Below are 14,453 nucleotides of genomic sequence, written 5' to 3' on the forward strand. Positions count from 1 at the left end.
CTTCTTTCCTGTAGTCTCATTCGCCATATTCTCAATGAACGAACTCGTCTCGAGACTGGGGAAAGAGCCCTGGCTTTTCGTGCATGATGCACCGGTTCACTTTTGTCCTGGTTGTCTTCATCGCTCTTTTTTTTTTCTTCATTCCTTCCTCTCTAACGCCGACATCCTAGAGTTTCATTCGTAAAGAAAGCGTGCCCTCTTCCGCACCTCCAAGTGCCTGTCGAACGTGAGCGCGCCTGTTCTCGCATACCCCACGAAAGATGCGGAACTCTGCAGACGATGCGTAGTGTGCAAACGAGGAGCTCAAGTTGAGCACTCGGCAGCGAACAGTTGAAAGGACGAAGACAAATCCTGGTGTACGAGGTGCATGCGCACAGTTCCTATCACGTCACGTATCGCTGTAACGTATCATGTGCCAAGCAGAAATAAAGCAGTCTAATACCGCCAATATAGGGGACAGTTCGGCCCGGAACTATATTCCGCGGCGCTGGGGTACCACCTGTGCACGCCTCTCGTACCTTCGGCAGTGCCGCGTAGGACTTGTGAAATTGAGCATAGATATGTGTTATCGACATTGTTGTACTACAATGTATTCTAAAAAAGTTAAAGGCTGCGTTCAGCAGACTTCAAGAAGCTTTACTGAACCAGAAAGCCAGAACGGCCCAAATACGAAACCATAATATCAACTCGGTGACGTCAGACTGACTTACTGGCGCCAGGGTTTCGGAGCGAAATTCGAAAAAAAAAATTATACTTTTGACACTCGTTTTCTTCTGTAATAGTCAACCTCTCTCCACAAAATAAACCAGACTATAGTTTCGAAAGACAACCTTATCAGTGTAAACTGATGTGGTGCTCTTTAGCCTCTCTCAAAAGTAAGGGATCTGACCGCTCTCTCTCTTTTTTTTTCCTCGCTTCGTCCCGCGCGGCAGTGGTGTACGGCTCGTGGTTCGACCACGTGCTACCGTACTGGAAGTTCCACCTGGAGCACCCCGACCGCGTCATGTTCGTCTCGTTCGAGGAGCTCAAGATCGAGCTCGGCTCCATGGTGCAGCGCATCAGCCAGTTCCTCGGCCGACCCCTGGGGCCCGACGCGCTGGCCGCCGTGGCCAACCACTGCACCTTCGACCAGATGAAGAACAACAACATGGTCAACCGCGAGGTGCTGCCCATCTCCGACCTCTTCGACATGACGCAGTCCAAGTTCATGCGGAAAGGTACGAGAAACGAGCCGACTTTCAGTGTCGTTCACAAAGCTACTTTTGCGGGAGTGCCATCCGTGGTTCGGCCGTCACCGCGGCGCCATCGTCCCGTTGTCGCTCAGGAGCTGGTATTCTGGAAAAATATTTTTCAAGGATGCGATCACTCTCGCGAGATTTTGCATGAGCGCAACGTGTCGAAGCATAAGCGCTGTGCGAAGGTCTCGGCACAGCGGAACGCTGTTGGCACCGGACGCCGTGCAAAATCTTGAAAGGTGACCGTATCGCCGAAAGCGATCGCTCAAGTATCGCTATCACGAGTTGCGCGCGTTCGAGCAAAGCCATCTGGATAGCACAAATCCTATACGCGCTTCTTTGTGATGTCATACTAATAGGACTGACTGCTATAGATATGTGAACGCTGCCGAGTAAGCCGCGATAATTTTGACGTCACCGCTTTCGTCACGCTGGGCTTGACGATGGGAATTTCGGCCCTGTAGAGGCGTCACGTCGTAAAGCGGAGTGCGCAGGCCTTTCGATATATAGGTGGCGTTGGTTCGAGTGCAGGGCATGCGCTTACGGGAGAGAAGTTTCTTCATTACGGACCCAGATAACATCCCGGTCAAGCATCTGTCTTTCCCACCTGTTAGCAGAAGCAACCGCGTTTTCGTTCTTTTTTTTATATACGGGAATTTCAGTGCTAGTGAGCTCTCACCATAGTGAATCTTTCTCTACCTTTCGTTTCCTCTGCATCGGTGACAAGAAATAAGTGCCGACAAAAACCACCGCGATTCTTATGTTCATATGTTTATCCCGACAAGTTTTCTTTAAAGGGCGGTGAACGACACCTCGTGGTTTCTCTTTTGGTGCACATTTGGTTGTCCTCATTCAACGCCATTAGATGGCAACTACTCTGGGCTCTGAGTCCCGCGGCCGACATTGACAGAATGCAACTGAGACTGCGGTGACGTTCTCGCGCGTCCGTACTTTGTACACATCAGGCTTAGCGGTGCGAATATTATCGTATACAAATGACGCAACTCTGACGTTTTGCGAGGTATTTATTTTCGTGCAGGATTTCGCTATCGTGCAGTTTACTGGACAAAAATAAATCTAAAACGTGAATGCTGAACGCGGAAACTTTTGTCTTTGCTGCGTACGTAATGCGTATTATTTCGAAACGCAGCGTTCCGCCTGAGCAATCAGCAGCTGTGGATAGATGCTGCAGGCACTGTGCAACCTTCATGCTGCACCACCTGCGCTCCAGAGTGTGCAGCGCTTTAGTGAGCATTGTCATCGGTGGCGAGAACTTCGTCAGTGGCATATGTGAAGCACGTTATTGTCGGGATGACGAGTGTATAGGTCTCAAGGCCAGGTCAACATGTGTGACCGTGGTCTTAAAACGTTTACAGTTCTTAAGTCACTTTCGCACTTGAAACGTTATACAACATTAAAGAGGCTGCAGCCAGCACAAAATTAAGCATTGGCTTCTGCAGACAAAGCTGCAGTTTTGTCAGTAACAACTGGCGCATTTCCCATGCTTGCCGTGCACTGGCATCTCGGTTTTTACACTGTGGCTTATCACGCAAAAAAAAATAATAATAATTTAGCGGTCAGCGCACATTCCGGGGCTCAGGTGCGCCCACGCTGTTTGTCACAGCTTTTAGCCTGGATCCCCCAACAACTTTGTTGAAAATAAACATAGGAACATCCGATTCTAAAAAGGACGCGTTCCTCCATCCATCAGATGAATTACACTTCCATTACATCGTCTTACGCAGGCATTATCGGTGACTGGAAGAACTACTTCACCGCCGAGCAGTCCCAAGCGTTCAACGAACTGTACGCCGAGCGCATGGCCGGCAGCGGCCTGGACTTGGTGTTCGAGCCGCAGGACGCCCTGGACCGCATGCGCAAGTTTGGCCGCATCATCGTGGATCCCGAGCCGAAGATGAGCTGGGCCCGCCGGGACGGCACCGACTCCAACGCCAACAACGAGGAGGACAAGGAGGCGGACAGTTCGGGCAAGCGGCACTTCCCGTGCTTCTTCGACTCGCCGCCCCTGCCGCGCCGGCGCGAGGCGGCGCTGCACCACCCCTTCATGACGCCCGACCCGCTGACGCTCACCGGTTAGAGGAGGTCCGCATCTGCGCTTTCATTTGGCGGGAGCACGAACTGTTAGGCCTAGCGGCAGTGACTGGCGAAGCTGTGGACGAGTGCCTTTCGCTTGGTGCGGAAACGCGTGGCAGTGAGTGCGCGCAGCGCCTTTGTCGCACCGGTGTGTGCCGTTAGGCTTAACAAGAAAGGACTGTAGTGTTTTTTTTTTTTTTGCCATTTGTTCGAGCAACTGCTATCTGTGCGGCCGGTGACATCGTGCCTGCGGCGTCGTTAATCGTCATTTCGTTCACACGCAGCCTAGGCCTCGAGCTTCACGTTGACGTGCCTCTCTCGTGGCGGCGGATCGACGTGTGCACTTAAGCCTAACAGCGATGTGCGGCTGCTACGTGTTTCTTCTTTGGTCATCGCTCGTACGGGGGCGTCACAAGCAAGTTGCACTGCTCGTCTATCCAGAAGGCTTAGACCTGCATCGTTAGGCCTTAACGACTGCAATGCCTTGTGCCTCTCTGGAAGCTTTCAGCGCCCTGTGCCTCTCAGGTTTGGAACTGTTTCTCCCAACCGTCATGAAAGCATGAAGACTAGTCGTTGTTTCGCGGGCCCCCGCCTGTCTGTCATTGCACATGTCATTTCCAGGTCAGATTTCTTTTCTCCCCTCCCACGAACCAGAAGAGGCCATCCAGTTCCCACAGCACGATTCTAGCCATAGCTCTCTCTTCACCTTGTATACAAACGAGCTGCTTAAAGCAACTACTGTTACAGTACACTAAAGACAGCAGCGCCACTACGGATATCACAAGAGCGTTTTGTACACAGAAGTGCCGAAGCTTTCACCAAGCAGTAAATGTTGGCTCGAGAAAAAAGAACGAAAAAAAAAACACTTGTGCAGCACATCAGTCAAGAAGGAAGACGGGCCTTGTGGGACCACTTTTATAAATTTGCACTTAAACGTAGAAAGAGGCCTCTTATGAGGGGAGAAATGGGGCAAAAATCAGAAAGTAACATAGAGGCTTTATGCAAAATGTAATGACACAGGGAACAGGGACTTAAAGCTTTTTTTTTTTTTACTGTACATAAAAGTGTGCTACCGTGTGCTGCATGGGCAGAACGATTCACTGCTGACCAGAACTGTGTGCCGTGGAGCTGTGTTGAGCTTTGTGGCTTTTGTTTGTGTGCATCTGGTCTTGTGGCTTGGAATATGCTTTGCCCCTGTGCCTTTACCTTTTTTTTTCCATTTTGTGGGAAAATAAAGTGATTTTCAAGCATCCCTGAGTGGTGGGCTTCGTGCTCTCTCTTTTTTGTTGTGTTACAACAATGGTTATCGCTTATTAGCTGGTACATTCACTCAAATAGTGTTTTTGTATAATTGCTTTTCAGAGTGCTGCAAAAAAAAAAACTGGGGGTTGCAGCGGAAACAAAACAAGAATAGTGCTACCTGAAACCTCTTTTCTTTAACTATTTTTTGAAACATAACTGCATAATTGCACTGGATTTTCGTGAAGGTTAGGCAGACGTTTCCTATTTATTTTTACACGCCAACCTGCAGTGATAGTGACGACATGTGCACATATGCCACTTCCTTCTGCCAGAGGTTTATGTACAATGTGCCCACAAATAACAGTGCCATTCGCTACCCTAAGCACAGTCGTATACTGACCAAACGGAGAAAATTTTCAACTAGATCACCTTTTTGTTGGTTGACTTTATACAAAGCAACGCATTTCATTTATTAAGTATCTTCGAAAACAACTGTCGCATAGACCGTGACAATTATAGGATCGGGTGGAAACTGGTAATAAGTCTCAATTCATCCACAGTTGCAACCTCTCCTTTGAACAGGAGAAATAGGTAAGAAAATGTTGTCAATCAGAAATGTCACATTTGCTGTCGGCAGGATTTTATTTATCGAGTGAGAGATGTCTGAAAACGGCACGTGACATAATGTCAGCAGACAGGATTTATCGGTGGGAGAACCTCTAACCTACGTATTCGGAACTGTTGTTTTATTTTACATATCTTATTTTGCTTTAGTTTGCTTTGAACTTCTCAGTTCTTGGCCAGCCCTCCCGAGTGTGTGTGTGTCACTATACTTCGAGGCCCTGCATCTACGTTTTCGTGTGATCTGGCAGGATCGTACTCAGTGGCGTAGCTAGGTCGTCTGGCGCCCGGGGCCCATAGGTCCTCCGTCAACGCCACCCCCCCTCGCCCGGGTGTAGTCGAGGAAGGCGAGGATATCAACAATTTCCGGGTGTCTTCAGACGTATATGACCCCCCCCCCCCACTGGCCCCTTGCGCCCGGGGCCCACGACCCCCCGCCACCCCCCCCTGTTTCTACGCCACTGATCGTACTTGCATATGCACAAAAGACAGCAAAGCACTGGACAAAAGGGAGAGCTGGCATTCGGCTTTTAGTTGTGAACATGTACCAATTAGCCCAGTAGTCCGATTTACTGAGTTCATTAATCTAGACCATGTCACTGGGGACTCAAATCACCAGTTACAAGTTAAAAGTAAATGCAGATGCAGCGAACATGTAATTTACAGGCTATCCAAGCTACCATGCACCAAGTTAAAAACAACACGGATTATTCTACGCGAATAAGACTAAGTGTATAAGAGCACACGCCGCATGGTTGTCACTTGCAAATTCCCGGTGCTAGTGGCACCAGCTGTCAGGGCCACTTCAGCCCGAAGCCTCCGAAGACAAACTCTTCCACCCGGAAAGAATAACAGGACAGGAAGCTAACACACGGGTGTATGGACGCGTCGGGAGGGAAGTCTTTTGTGCTTAGAGCTATGCTCAGGGTTCAGAAGGAAGTGAGACTGAGGGGGTGTCAGATAAAGACGGTGAGCGAGCCATTTGTTCGGCCAGGTTGTTGCACTGATTCCCACAATGTCCCTGAACCTAATGCACTGCTAATGTGAAACGGAATGACTTGTTTAGCCTACGCATTTGTTGGTGCATTTGGAATCTCTGCAACTTTCTACAGTTCCTTCATACATAAGCGAGTCAGTGTATGTAGTAGGTTTCGTAATGTTTGGTTACGCGCTGAGACAATCCATGGCAGCATGTGTGGCTTTTAGTTCTAGTATCAACGTATCCGGCGTTTCGGTGTCGTAGGTGCATGTATATTTACGAGCACGTCCTCTGCTATAGAGGATTCCCGATAAGAAGGCAGTACGGGATAGGATTCCTAATCCATAAGGACATAGCGGGAAACATTGAAGAATTCTACAGTATTAATAAGAGGGTAGCAGTGGTTGTAATAAAACCTAATAAGATGTACAGAATAAAGGTAGTACAAGCCTATTGAATAGGCCGCAGGCGGTTACGTTAAGGCTTCTGCAGACACGAACGTACCCTAACCCGGTCATCATGAATAAAATTAATCCGGACTGCGGGGTTTCAGTCTATTGTGGTAAGTGTGGGGGTTTGCTCGATTTACAACACATTGCTGTGGCGCTGCTTGGCGTTGGCCGGTGATGGTTCTCGAGGTGAACAGTGGTGGCAGCGGATGCTGCACAGTGAAGTGCTGGCGGACCAACTCAGGGCTGTCCAGAGGGCCGATGTGGTGGCAGAGGGGCTCGGCCTCTCTGTACCGACGTGGGAGCGGCCCACATCAGTCCCAGACTGATCCCTCAGGACCTAAATAAAGTTCTTCATACCATACGATCCAACTTCCCGTCATGATGATGATGAAATAGGTCACCTTTATGAAAATGTTGAATTAGCCATGAGAAAAGTGCAAACTCAAGACACTATGGTCATTGGTGACTTCAATGCAAAAGTGGGCGGAAAGCAGGCTGGTAACAAGCAAATAGCAACTACGGCTTGGATTCTAGGAACACTCGATGATATATGCTGGTAGAATTCGCGGAAAGGAATAAGCATCGAATAGCGAACACCATCTTTAGAAACCGTGGAAATAAAAGTGGACCTTGAAAAGTCCTAATGGTGAAACAAGAAACGAAATTGATTTCATACTTTCTGCCGGTCCCAGCATAGTGCAGCATGTAGAAGTGTTAGGTAGAGTAAAGGGAAGTGATCATAGGTTAGTGAGGGCTAGCGTTCACCTTAATTTGAAGAGAAGAATAAGATTGGTCAAGAAGAAACAGGTCAACCTACAGGCAGTAAGGATAAAAGCAGAAAAATTCAGGCTGGTACTCGCAGACAAGTATGCAGCCTTCGAACAGAGACAAGATGACATAGAGGTAATGAATGAAACCGTAACTAGGCTGGCTTCAGAGGCAGCAACTGAAGTGGGACACAAGGCACCAAGGCAACCAGTAGGCAAGCTCTCCCAAGTAACTAAGGACCTAATAAAGAAACGACAAAGAATGAAAGTGTCCAACTCAAGAGGTCACCTAGAATTCGCGGGTCTGTGAAAGCTGATCAACAAGGAGAAAGTAAGAGATATCCGAAATTATAACATGAGAGAGACTGAGGAAGCAGTAAAAAAATGGACGCAGCATGAGATAAGTGAAAAGGAAACTTGGCATAGGGCAAACCAAGATGTATGCACTGAAAGATAAGCAGGGTAATATCAGCAGTGATTTTTAAGGTTTAATAGAAGCAGCGGAAGAATTCTATACTGAACTGTACAGTATCCAGAGCAGCCACGCTTTTTCAATTTGAAGTAGCACAGGCACGTACCCAGGGGGGGGCCCGGGGGGGCCCGGGCCCCCCCCGAAATCAAGTGGCATACCCCCCCCCCCCCCTCCCCACCCACGCCACCACTCCTCACACATTCCTAAAGCGCCGCCAGATTAATGTTAAGACTTGGCAGCTGTTCATCGGTCAGCCTTATGCTGCCTTTTTCACTCCTTTTAGATGGCGGTAGTTATCGGCATCTCTTGTAATGTGAAGGGCAGTTTTCTTATAGATTCCGCACCCGCGAGATTAACTCGAGATGCGTTCAGCTATTCAACCATCACGCGCATAGCTGTTGTTTTGTTAGTTTAACCTTCTTTGTTTAGGCTGATCCTGGGACCAGGAGAGGGATGCGGCTGTTACTCAGCTGGTCTGTATACTCTCATGGAACGAGTTGCGGCCGGAGAAAATGCCAATTGCGTTTAACTTTTCCCTTTGCTTCATTATTTCCTTGAGTTATGGCTCGCCGCGACGCTGGCAGATGCCCGGAACCATATACACGTGATATGGGTTAGATAAGGTGGGAAATAAAATAATGTGAAAGAGCGTCCATCATGAAACCCTGCAATAACCCTTAAACCCATAAGCAAGATGACTGTCGCCCGTTACCTCGTCTGTTTTTCCCTAATTGTATAGCACTTTTCGTGCAAAATTGGCAACGGGAAACAAAAATCGCAAGGAGTTGAGAAATTAAGTGATCTACTAAGGGAGAGAGCCAACGCAACAACCAAATACGTTAACCCTTGTTTATGAGAATATTTATGGATCAACATCTTTTTATTTAAAAAGGAAGTAGAGGAAACGCCGCCGGAAGTGGAGAATAATTACTTGCTTTGAATGACGCTTCTACAGTTATCGGTCGAACCGCCTCACGTAGCCACTTCTCTGCTGTGCTTATGTGGGTGTATTTCTAACCTTTCTCGGTGAGCGCAGTACGTCTAGAATCGCAGAGTCCTGCACTCTACGCGGTTGTATGGGACTGGTGGCCGCTCAGCGTTACGCAATTCGCGGAACTTTCAAAACTGATCCACAAGGCGAAAATAACTGATATTCGAAACTATAACATGAGAAAGACTGAAGAAGCCCCAAAAAAATGAACGCAGCCTGAAATCAGTAAAAAAGAAACCTGGCATAGGACAAACCATGATGTATGCACTAAAAGATAAAAAGGATAATATCATAAGCAATCTCGAAGATACAGTAAAAGCAGCGGAAAAACTCTAAGCTGACTTGCATACAGTACCCAGAAGAATCACGATACCTCACTTAGAAACAGTAATGAACAGGATACAGAAACTCTCCTATAACTAGCGATGAGGTCAGAAGGGCCCTGCAATACATGAAACGATGAAGAGCGGGAGGAGAAGGTGGAATAACAGTCCATTTAATCCAAGATGGAGGAGACATAATGCTTGGAAAACTGGCGGCTCTTTATACGAAGTGTATATTGACTGCAATGGTCCCAGAAAACTGGAAGAATGCAGACATTATACTAATCCACAAAAAAAGGAGACGTTAAAGAATTGAAAAATTATAGGACCATTAGCTTGCTCCCAGTATTATATAAGATATTTGCCAAAATAATCGCCAATAGAATAAGTGCAACGCTGGATTTTGTCAACCAAGGGAACAGGCTGGCTTCAGGAAGAGATACCTTACAATGGATCACATCCATGTCATCAATCAGGTTATCGTGAAATCTGCAGAGTACAATAAGCCTCTCTATGTGGCTTATATAGATTACGAAAATGCATTTGATTCAGTAGAGATACCAGCAGTCTAGAGGCACTACGTAATCAAGGACTACAGAACGCTTACGTAAAAAGCTTGAAAAATATTGCTACATGCGTGTGGTATTTGTTTGTTTGAATGAGGTGCGTGGGCGCCATCACTTCAGAAAAGAGGGGGGAGAACGAACTGCGCTCACGCTGTGAATCTAAACGGTCAGCGCTGCAACCGTTGTTGTAAATATAATCTGTAAATAGTTTCTCGTCTTACTGACTCGTCCTTCGCGTAAGAATATATACAGAGGTTCTACAGCTACGTTAATTCTACACAAGAAAAGCAGGGAGATACCTATAGGGAAATGGGTCAGACAGGGAGACACAATTTCTCCAAAGCTATTCACTGCGTGCTTAGAAGAATTCAAGCTATTAAACTGGGAAGGCTTAGGAGTAAAGATCGACGGCAAATATCTCAGCAACCTTCGGTTTGCCGATGACACTGTTCTATTCAACAACAATGCAGACGAGTTACAACAAGTGATTGGAGACCTTAACAGAGAGAGGGTAAGAGTGGGGTTGAATACTAATATGCAGAAGATGACGATAATGATAAATTGCCGGGCAAAGGAACAAGAGATCAGGATCGCCAGTCGGCCACTAGAGACTGTGAAGGAGTACGTTTACCTAGGTCAATTAATCACAGGGAACCCTGATCATGAGAAGGAAATTCACAGAAGAATAAAAATAGGTTGGATCGCATACGGCAGACATTGCCAGCTCCTGACTGCAAGCTTACCATTATTATTGAAAAGTAAGGTGTGCAATCAGTGAATTTTGCCAGTGCTGACATATGGGGCAGAGACTTCAGAATGACTTAAGGACCGCGCAAAGGGCGATCGAACGAAGATTGCTAGGCATAACGTTAAGAGAGAGAAAGAGAGCCGTTTGGATCAGAGAGCGAACTGGTATAGACGATATTCTAATTGACATCAAGAGGAAAAAATGTAGCTGCGCAGGTCATGTAATGCGCCGGTTAGATAACCGTTGGACGATTAGGGTTACAGAATGGGTACCAAGAGAAGGAAAACGCAATCGAGGACGACAAAACACTGAGTGGAGCGATGAAATTAGGAAATTTGCGGGCGCTAGTTGGAATCGGTTGGCGCAGGACAGGGGTAAATGGAGACCGCAGGGAGAGGCCTTCGTCTTGCAGCGGACAGGATGATGATGATGATGATGATGATGATGATGATGATGGAGGTGGTGGGCCCCCCCCGAAAAAAAATCCTTGGTACGTGCCTGAAGTAGCAACATAGGATGAGTAATGAACAGGATAATGAACAAGCCACAGCGGCTCCTATCAGTAGCAATGAAGTAAGAAGGGCCTTGCAAGACATGGATGGATGGATGAATAACTTTCTTGAGGTCCGTCAGTGCGCGCGATTAGTGCGCAGCGGGCCGCTCCCACGTCGGGACAGAGAAGCCACGCCCCTCCGCCGCGTCGCGGGCCCGATGGACAGCCCAGAGCTTTGATTCAAGGTCTGAGCTGCGTAAAGCTCGGTCCCGCTCTTCCTTGGTGGTCCTGGCCCCCGGAGCCAGGCGGCAACCCCAGAGCATGTGAGCAAGGCTAGCTATATCCTGGCATAGCGACACGCATTGTGAGGGTGCGCGTCCGGAAAGATCTTGTGCAGGAAGGCCAGGCATGGGTAGGTGCCCGTCCGCAGCCGCCTGTACGTGACTTCTTGTGCTTTATTGAGTGCTTTGTGCGGTTCTCTTGAGTAACTTATAATGCTGGGTGAGATCGTTGTAAGTGACATGCGGGTCGCGCTCGCTCTCCCATCCTGCCGAGAGGGAGTCCGGGCTCGCACGGTGAGTTAGGTCTCGTGCGGCCTCGTGTGTCGTCTCGTTGAGATTAGGGAGCGGCCCCTCCCATGGTCCCATGTGGGTCGGGAACCAATTGATGTAGTGTGGGGTGAGGTGATGAGTACCAAGTATTCTGCCGATGGTCCAGGATATCCTCCCTGTTCCAAGGGACAGAATTTCCCTCTTGGAGTCGCAATATATCAAGCTTTTGTCGTCTTCTAGGAGTGCAAGGCTGATGGCCGCCTGCTCGGCCAACTCAGGACTATCAGTGCAGACCGTGCACGCGTTGATCACCGTGCCATCTTTGTTGACCACCGCTGCTACATAGGCTCGTCTGCCAGGATATTTGGCTGCGTCCGTAAAGCAGCATGCTTTCCCGGAGGCGGCTGCCTGTCGGAGGAGTGCTTTGGCTCGAGCAAGTCTTCTGTCGATGTTGTGCTCTGGGTTCATCTTCCTTGGCAGAGGGGCTGCCCTTATCTTTTTCCTCTGGTCGGGTGTTATAGCCCGTGGCTGTCACTCGATCTCCCGAGGCGTGATGCCGATTTCTCGTAGGATCCACCTGCCCGCAGATGGGCATGGTGATCTGAGCCTGGTGATCTGTGCCCGTTTCTGTGCCTCCGCAATCTCGTTCAGCGTGTTGTACATGCCTAATGCATCCAGTGCCTCCGTGCTCGTGTGCATGGGTAGACGCATGGCTCTCTTAGCTACCTTACGCAGGAGCGTGTCAAGCTTGTCTCTCTCCACCTCGAACCAATTGTGCGTGGCCGTGACGTACACGAAGTTACTGATTACGAAGGCCTGTGTCAGTCTAAGAAGCTTGTCCTGCTTGAGCCCGTGATGCCGGTTGGCCACTCGTCTCAGTAGGCCTGTGGCGTTCTCCGCCAGCGACTTCGATGGCGTTCGAGCCGTTTGCCTCTATCGTCATGCCCAGCATCTTGATGTGACCGACCACCGGAATCGTGTTGCTTTCAGCGGTGTACAGGCGGACGCATGGGTCGGCGCCTGTGTCCCATCCCTTCGGTTTGGGACCTCGTCTCTTCGGTCTATACAGCAGCAGTTCAGACTTGCTCGGCGAGCACCGCACGCCTGTTGGTTTGAGGTACTCCTCAGTGGTTGGGATCGCATTTTGTAAAGTGCGCTCAATTTGTCCTTCGCTCCCCTTTGCCACCCACATGGTCACGTCATCTGCATAGGTGGTATGTTGGAGCTTCTCGATTCGAGTCAGTTGGCTGGACAGTCCTATCATGGCCAGGTTGAAGAGGGTAGGGGATATCACCGAGCCCTGCGGGGTACCCCTATCGCCCAGTACGACTGGCTCCGACTGCAAGGATCCGACTCGTAGCGAGGCCTGCCTTCCCTTCAGGAAGTCACGGATGTAGACATGGAGACATTGACCAAGTCCGAGTGTTGAGATTTCTTGTAGAATAAATGTGTGCCGTATGTTATCAAAGGCCTTTTCTAGGTCTAGGCCTAGGATGGCCTTGACGCTTCTTGTTGTGTTGTCTAGTATCTGGCTTTTGACCAGTTTCATAGCGTCTTGCGTCGCCAGCCCCTGACGAAAGCCAATGATGTGAGGACATGTCGCGTGCTCTTCCACGTAAGGCTTCATACGGTTAAGCACCGCACGCTCCATGGTCTTACCATGGTCTCCATGGTCTTGCAAGACATGAAACGGGGAAAAGCGGCAGGAGAATATGAACTATATCAGTTGATTTAATCAAAGATGGAGGAGGTATAATGCTTGAAAAACTGGCGGCCCTTCGTACGAACTGTTTTTAGACTTCAAGGGTCTCAGAGAACTGGAAAAATGCGAACATTATGCTAATATACAAAAAGGGAGACGTTAAAGAATCGAAAATTATAGGTTCATTAGCTTACTTCCAGTATTATATAAAATATTCTCTAACATAATTTCGAATAGAATGAGGGCAACGCTGGATTTCACTCAACCAAGAGAACATGCTGGCTTCATGAAGGGATATTCTACAATGGATCACATCCATGTCATCAATCAAGTAATCGAGAAATCCGCACAGTACAATCAGCCTCTCTATATGGCCTTCATAGATTGCGAAATGGCATTGATTCAATAGAGATACCAGTAGTCATAGGGGAATTACGTAATCATGGAACACAGGAGGCTTATGTAAATATCTTGGCAAATATCTACAAGTTCCACAGCTACCATATTCTATCACAAGAAAAGTAGGAAGCTACCTATAAAGGAAGGGGTTTACAATGAGACACAATTTCTCCAATGCCATTCGCTGCGTTTTTGGAAGAAGTATTCAAACTATTAAACTGGGAAGGCTTAGGAGTGAGGATCAACAGCGAATATCTCGGCAATCTTCGATTTGCAGTGACATTGTCCTGTTCAGCAACAATGGTGAAGAGTTACAACAAATGACTGAGGAGCTTAACAGAGAAAGTGTGAGAGTGGGGTTGAAGATCAATATGCAGAAGACAAAGGCAATGATCTATAGCCTGACAAGGGAGCAAGAGTTCAGGATTGCCAGTCAGCCTCTAGAGTCTGTGAAGGACTACATTTACCTAGGTCAATTACCCACAGGGGACCGTGATCATGGGAAGGAAATTTACAGAAGAAAAATATGGATCGGAGACATTGTCAGGTCCTGACTGGTAGCTTACTATCATCTTTGAAAAGAAAGGTGTGCAATGAGTGCATTCTACCGGTACTAACATATGGGGAAGAAAGTTGAAGTCTGACAAAGAAGCTCTAAAAAAAGTTAAGGACCTCGCAAAGAGCGATGAAACGAAGAATGTCAGGCGTAACGTTAGTAGACAGGAAGACAGCAAAGTGGATCAGAAAGCAAACGCCTGTAGCCTATATTCTAATTGACATTAAGGAAAAAAAACAGCTGGGCAGGTCACGTAATGCGT

General features: G+C 48.1%; 1 protein-coding gene across 4 annotated transcripts in view; it reads left to right on the forward strand.

Annotated features, from left to right (window-relative positions):
• Nucleotides 1-4,581, forward strand: part of LOC139048040 (sulfotransferase 1B1-like) — a 362,107-nt gene extending 357,526 nt beyond the window's left edge. For all 4 annotated transcript variants that reach the window (XM_070522422.1, XM_070522423.1, XM_070522421.1 and 1 more), the window contains exons 5-6: nt 933-1,217; nt 2,981-4,581. In XM_070522422.1, coding sequence (XP_070378523.1) covers nt 933-1,217; nt 2,981-3,333 — 638 coding nt within the window. In that variant the 3' untranslated portion in view covers nt 3,334-4,581. The remainder of the gene's footprint in view (nt 1-932; nt 1,218-2,980) is intronic.
• Nucleotides 4,582-14,453: the final 9,872 nt, after the last annotated feature.

This window comes from Dermacentor albipictus, chromosome 7 (genome assembly GCF_038994185.2).
Source record: "Dermacentor albipictus isolate Rhodes 1998 colony chromosome 7, USDA_Dalb.pri_finalv2, whole genome shotgun sequence".
Taxonomy (NCBI): domain Eukaryota; kingdom Metazoa; phylum Arthropoda; class Arachnida; order Ixodida; family Ixodidae; genus Dermacentor; species Dermacentor albipictus.